A 7,058-nucleotide genomic window follows, 5' to 3' on the forward strand; every position below is an offset into this window, starting at 1 on the left:
CATGGACTAATAATTGATCGTCTCTCCTTCCCCCCGACCACCCCCCCATCCCCACCCCCCATCACCCCCTTTCCCCCGCCCCGCCCCTGAAAACGGAGTGAGTGTGGTTGGGTAAAAACGGCCATATACGTAAAAACAAAACCCGCACGTACTTGTGAGTGAATGTGGGAATTGCAGTCCACGAAAACAGATTAATGAGAAGAAGAAGAAGGAGGAGGAGGAGGAGGGGAGGAGAAAGCAGAAGAAGCAGAAGCAGAAGAAGAAGAAGAAAGAAGATGAAGACAGAAGATTATGGAACACCTCATTTATCATTCAGTTCCTTTTCAGGTTTTCCTCAACTTTGCCTTCCCGTCCTCCGGAGGCAAATCCCCGGCCTCCGTCAATGGGGTGCAGTTCCAGTGGCCGCCGGTGCCGGCCATCCTACGGCCCAAGGACCTGCCCACCCGGTGCGACCCCGCCGACAACTGCGGCGAAAAGGAGGTGCTGTGTCACTGCACGCACACCGTCACGCTGACGTGGAACGCGGTGCACCAGCTCGTGCTCCTGGACCTGGGGACGGGCGCGGGGTTCTCCCACCCTGTGCACATCCATGGCTACTCTTTCTACGTGGTCAAGATGGGCTACCCGGACTACGACCCGAACACGGGGCACTTTGTGTTAGTTTGGTGGTGTGGTATGGTGTGGTTAACGTCTTCTAACTTTTTTTTTTTTGAGTGGCATTAGATGTGTTGTGGGGTAGTTGTATAGCGGTGCAGTATGTGTGTGTGTGTGTGTGTGTGTGTGTGTGTGTGTGTGTGTGTGTGTGTGTCGGGGGTGTGGCTGGGGGTGTGAGTGTATGGGCGTGTATATGTGGGGTTAAATGAAGAATATACAAGGAAAGGACTAAAGAACGGCACAGTCAACATTCCGCGAATATTTTTAAGTAAACTTATTAACAAAATAAACTATTATTGACAATTATTTGGAAGTGTTGTTGTGGGCATATGTGTGTTGTGCTGTGTTGTGTTGTGTTGTGTTGTGTGTGTGTGTGTGTGTGTGTGTGCGCGTGCATGCGAGCGAGTACATGCGTGCGTGCGAGCGCGTACATGCGTGCGTGCGTGTCTGTTGTGTGTATATGTGAGTGTGTGTCTCCGAATGTACGTACCTACATATGTAAAGTTGATCGTCATAACGCATCACGGTTCCCCGATTCTATAACGATTCCAGAGCTGATTTACCTTGTTTGTTGACACCTGCCAGGAGAGACAACGAGGACGTGGAGTGCGTGGACACCTTCTGTAACAAGGCACGCTGGACAAACAGGTCCTGGACCCCCAACGATGTGCCGGGGCTCAACCTCCTCAACCCCATCCGTAAAGACACCATCATCGTCCCCACAGGAGGGTTAGTGCCTTTCAGCTGAAAGAGTTGATGGTGTGTGTGTGTGTGTGTGTGTGTGTGTGTGTGTGTGTGCAAGCCTAATCATACCGACTTTTTTGTTGTTGTTGCGTCAGGATGAGGAGGAGGAGGGGGGATTTTTTGTTTTAAAGTCCCAGTCACACACGCCGGTAGTTGCTGACATTTTGCATCAATTTTCACATTTGAATGTCGTTTGAAAGGTAGGAGAAGAAGGCGGTAGGGAGTGGAGGAGGGTGCGGGGGGTTGAATGGTGAGCTGGGAGGGGGGGGGGACCCGGTGTAAGAAGGCTGTAAGGAGGGTTAAACGTTTGTCAGTCAACTGGAGTGGAGAGAATATTTTTTTAGGACTGAGTGATGTGCTAGTTGTCAAGGTGATAATCATCTTGTCTCTCTGCAGAGTCGAGAGAGATTTGTTTGCAATGATTCATTTACACTTTTTTGTCTTCTAGTTTACAAGGGCCTGGCTCATCCAGGGAAAGGCAATCGCTGCTGCATGATCTGTGGATTTGCTAGTTACTTCCCCTAGATATTACAGACGACCCTTTTTGTTCGTGACGATCAGAACTTCTTGTTCTTGTTTTTCTTGGTTCTTCTTGTTCTTGTTCTTGTTCTTCTTGATTATTGTTGAGAAATTCCTTGGCGAAGAAGAAACAAGCCCAAAAGAAAGGAAATTCCAAAAAACGTACAGGCGTTCTTTCATTTTCGTCAATGCAGCGTGTACGGAATAACATTCAGGCTGGAAACTGAACCGAATAACAAACAAGAAGTGGGCACCGTGTCAAACTGGAAGAAACCAACAGAAAGATGCTTTGCTGGAATCATTCAGAACACATGCTCATTTCTCATATGAACCGCTGAAAGGACTTTTAACGCCCTGTTGTAAGGAGAGGGTAGTGACACTATAGAAATAGCCGTGGAACATATCTACAGTCACGATCCATTCAGAGGTGCACGTGCGAATAGAAAGTACACAAGATTTACGATGTCATCGAAGAAGATCTGTACGTTAGACAGCAACTACAGAAAGGGTATGAACTGAAAAGGAAGCTGGACAAGGAGCTTTGAATGGTAGGCTGACCAAAGTCAGTAAACAAGTTAAGGAAGTCGTGAAGCTTGGGATACGACAAAGGCCTAAGCTTACAAGGCTTCAAGCCAATCGCTTAACATCAGTTCAAACATATTCTAATCAAGTTAATTCTAGTTTATGGTGACATCCGTCACATATTCAGGATGTACATGTATCAGGACAGGAACTTTATAAAAGATTTTCTTGTTGTCCTGTCATCGATATCTGTGTTGTATTGTGACATGTTCCAAATAAAATACTGTTTAAACTAAGAGCAAGGTGCAGTATAAACAACAACAACAACAACAACACATTCTTCCTCCCCAGCCGTCCTGGCGAAGCGGTAAGCGTCGTGGACTGACAACTGGGAGGATGGGTTTGAAACCCGAGCTTTTACAGTCAACAAACACGACCTTCGCTTGTCATCAGACAGAAGCATTGATTGTCATCAGACACGACCTTGAACTGTCTTCAGGTAGGATCTTTAACGATGGTTTGATGGTCTCCAGACACAACCTTTAATTGTCTTCATACACGACCTGCAATAGTCTTTAGGCACGACCTTTCAATAGTTGTTAGGCACGACCTTTAGTTGTCTTCAGGCACGACCTTAAATTGTCTTCAGACACGACCTTTAAATTTAGTCACGACCTTTAATTGTCTTCGGGCACGACCTTAAATTGTCTTCAGGCACGACCTTAAATTGTCTTCAGACACGACCTTAAATTGTCTTCAGGCACGACCTTTGATTTCAGGCAACCATTGATTGTCTTTAGTCACAACCCTAAATTGTCTCCAAACACGACCTCTAATTGTCTTCATGCACGACCTTTGTTTTTAAGCACGACTTCAAGTCTTATTATATACAGATATCTAATTGTCTTCAAGTATGAGCATTAACTGTCGTCATGTACGACCTTATGAAATTGTCTTCGGGCCCGACCTTTTATTACATTGTCTTTAGGCACGACTTCTAATTATCTCCAGGTACGATCTTTAACTGGCTTCAGGTACGAGCTTCATTTGTTCTCAAGTTTACGATCTTTCAAAATGGTCTTCAGGCACGACTTTTCAGTGTCTTCAGGCACGACTTTTCAGTGTCTTCAGGCACAACGTTTCATTATCGTCTTCAGACACGACCTTTTTTGTCTCCAGGCACGACCTTTTGTTGTCTTCAGGCACGGCCTATCATTGTCTTCAGGCACGACCTTTCGTTGTCTTCAGGCACGACCTTTTGTTGTCTTCAGGCACGGCCTGTCATTGTCTTCAGGCACGACCTTTCGTTGTCTTCAGGCACGACCTTTCGTTGTCTTCAGGCACGACCTTTTGCTGTCTTCAGGCACGACCTTTTGTTGTCTATAGGCACGGCCTGTCATTGTCTTCAGGCACGACCTTTCGTTGTCTTCAGGCACGACCTTTTGCTGTCTTCAGGCACGACCTTTCATTGTCTTCAGGCACGACCTTTCGTTGTCTTCAGGCACGACCTTTTGCTGTCTTCAGGCACGGCCTGTCATTGTCTTCAGGCAAGACCTTTCGTTGTCTTCAGGCACGACCTTTTGCTGTCTTCAGGCACGGCCTGTCATTGTCTTCAGGCACGACCTTTCGTTGTCTTCAGGCACGACCTTTTGCTGTCTTCAGGCACGGCCTGTCATTGTCTTCAGGCACGACCTTTCGTTGTCTTCAGGCACGGCCTTTTGTTGTCTTCAGGCACGACCTTTCATTGTCTTCAGGCACGACCTTTTGTTGTCTTCAGGCACGGCCTGTCATTGTCTTCAGGCACGGCCTGTCATTGTCTTCAGGCACGACCTTTTGTTGTTTCCAGGCACGACCTTTCATTGTCTTCAGGCACAACGTTTCATTATCGTCTTCAGGCACGACCTTTCATTGTCTTCAGACACGACTTTTCGTTGTCTTCAGGCACACGACCTTTCATTGTCTTCAGGCACGACCTTTCATTGTCTTCAGGCACGACCTTTCATTTCTTTAGGCACGACCTTTCATTGTCTTCAGGCACGACCTTTCATTGTCTTCAGGCATGACTTTTCGTTGTCTTCAGGCATGACTTTTCGTTGTCTCCAAGCACGACCTTTCAATGTCTTCAGGCACGACCTTTCATTGTCTTCAGGCACGGCCTTTCGTTGTCTTCAGGCACGACCTTTCGTTGTCTTCAGATACGTGGTGCTGCGCCTGAGAGCGGACAACCCCGGGATGTGGTTTGTGCACTGTCACATTGAGCTGCACCACGTGGGCGGCATGGCTTTGATCCTGGACGGCAGCCAGGAGGGCCTGAAATCTCCCCCGAAGGACTTCCCTACTTGTGACAACTTTGAAACACTTAAAGGTATCATTATGGCTGACAACAGCGAGGCGAATTGTCCTTCAAACTTTCTGTTCCTTTTCCTCTGTCTGTCTGTCTGTCTGGCCCAGTCAATAGGACACAATCAGTTTCATAGAAGTTCAGTTCGACCTCTGTGTGGGGGGGGGGGGGCGTGAGGGGTTTTGGGAGGGGGGGGGGGGGCGGGGTGTGTGTGTGTGGGTGTGTGTGTTTGTGTGAGCACATGCGTGTATGTCAGTGTGTGTTTATGTGCGTGCGCGCATGTGTGCCTCTGTGTGTGTGTGTGTGTGTCTGTGTGTGTCTGTGTCTGTGTGAGATCGAGAGAGAGAGAGAGAGAGAGAGAGAGAGAGAGAGAGAGTTATTGATTCATTTTCGGTGTTTAGGAAAGATCAAGCTAAGTTTCATCAGTTTGCATCCATAGATGGAATATCTTTGTTCATAAGCACAACTGAGTTTTTCCCATTGAAAAAGAGCAGGGTTGTGCTAAATGCGTTATCATTCATAGATGAATCATAGTTCCTTTTTTTTTTCTTTCTTTTGTTCCTCAAACCCTCCCATGACCTGACGACTAAAGATGCAAGCTCTGGAAGACCGCTGAGTCTAGACTACGCCTGTGTGCTTCTACTGCCGGCCTTCGCCAATCTGCTCCGTCTTCCTTTCCTTGACTGATGTCCGTTGTTGGCCTGTCATTTGGCGATTGATCGAATGAAAAATGTTTACTCGAATTAACTCGTATTATATAATCTGAATTGGAAAAAAAAAAAATATATATATATATATATATATATGTATAATTTTATATATAGGCTTTTAAATTTTTTTTTTTTACTGATTTTCAAAAAATGTTTGTGCTCTATATCTATATATTGTATTATCATATTGCGGCATAATGGACAGAACATTTTACGCGAACGGAGCATAATATTGTAGGTGCTTTTATTTCATACGCTTCACTCCAAATTGTTTCCTTGTTTTATGTTGCTGTATCTTGATGTCAGTTTATAGGCCTACACTTATTTTGCTGTTATACAATGACTTTCTGTATAGTTAATAATAGTATCGTCAATGTATCTTTAGCTGACCTGGCTTTGTGAAAAACTGTTCCAGACTTAATGATACGACCTTGCTGTAATGGTTCCACTGCTTGAGAAGCTGGCGTTCTGGGGTGGATTTAAAAAAAAAAAAATAAAGCTGTTGTCCGAACTGACAGTTTGTTATTGTTGGTGGTGATCCTTTGTTGCTGATACTATTCTACACCGCTCCAGAATCTGCTTCTTCTCTGTCAGCAGCTGTGTCCCACCTGTGTTGAGGAGGGGTGAGAAGCGCTTTATAGAAGCGCTTTGTGTCGTGCTTGTCTGCATTGCCATGGATTACATCCGCCTTCTTGCTGAACCAGCTGTCCTGTATCCCGCGAAAGTCTCTTCTGCACCTTTCTTTTGGCGTTAGCATGGGCGTCTTCCTTGGCTTGTGACGTAGGGCTGTTATGATGCGCTCTCAAGTTGATTTTTCTCTGTTATCAGTGTCTCTACACACACGTTGTCTCTCTTACTCTCTATCTAAGCTAATTGAATAGATTAAACCTCGCCACATATCACTGAACGATTAGATAACAAAATATATGATAATTAATTCTCGACAGAATATTACATTAACCATGCCCTCTGTACATATAGGGAATACACTGATTGGTAAATACTCACAAAGTTCTAGGAGTTACCACAGATTCCTGGTCATCCCACACTGATAGACTGTGCAAGCTCATCTCTCAAAAACTATCGAATGTTGAAACCTTTTTGGATCTTCAGCGAGAAAATAACAGCAGAGTGGTCAGAAGACAGTTCGTCAGTTACAATCAATGATGACATTATGGCATCAGAGTCACATGTGATGAGCCAGTCCAAGGTATCGCCAGATCAATCATTACAGTTAGAATGTGTGGGATTAACTGACTTCTTCCTATTCTTTAGCCAAATTTGGTGTCGACAGTCATTCCAGAGAAAATGGATTGTTCAGTTTAACGCACACACACACACACACAGAGTCTCACGCACATACATCGACTCACATTGCATGTAAAACACACACAGACATAAAAAAAATAAACCCCCTGACTTACAACGTCACTACGTGTCTTTGTTGTGACGTATTAAATTTTCTTCTGCAGATTTCGTGTCTTGCCTTGTTCTTTTTACGTACTGAGACAATCTATTTGTTCCAGGAAGCCTCTACTGAACTGGCGAGATTATATTGTCTCGAATGT

General features: G+C 45.2%; 1 protein-coding gene across 1 annotated transcript in view; it reads left to right on the forward strand.

Annotated features, from left to right (window-relative positions):
• The window catches only part of LOC143281319 (uncharacterized), a 34,512-nt gene extending 28,915 nt beyond the window's left edge, over nucleotides 1–5,597 (forward strand). Inside the window, exons 10-13 of the mRNA XM_076586509.1 lie at nucleotides 328–656; nucleotides 1,240–1,383; nucleotides 4,635–4,804; nucleotides 5,373–5,597. Coding sequence (XP_076442624.1) covers nucleotides 328–656; nucleotides 1,240–1,383; nucleotides 4,635–4,804; nucleotides 5,373–5,467 — 738 coding nt within the window. The 3' untranslated portion in view covers nucleotides 5,468–5,597. The remainder of the gene's footprint in view (nucleotides 1–327; nucleotides 657–1,239; nucleotides 1,384–4,634; nucleotides 4,805–5,372) is intronic.
• Nucleotides 5,598–7,058: the final 1,461 nt, after the last annotated feature.

This window comes from Babylonia areolata, chromosome 4 (assembly GCF_041734735.1).
Source record: "Babylonia areolata isolate BAREFJ2019XMU chromosome 4, ASM4173473v1, whole genome shotgun sequence".
NCBI classification, from domain to species: Eukaryota; Metazoa; Mollusca; class Gastropoda; order Neogastropoda; family Buccinidae; genus Babylonia; species Babylonia areolata.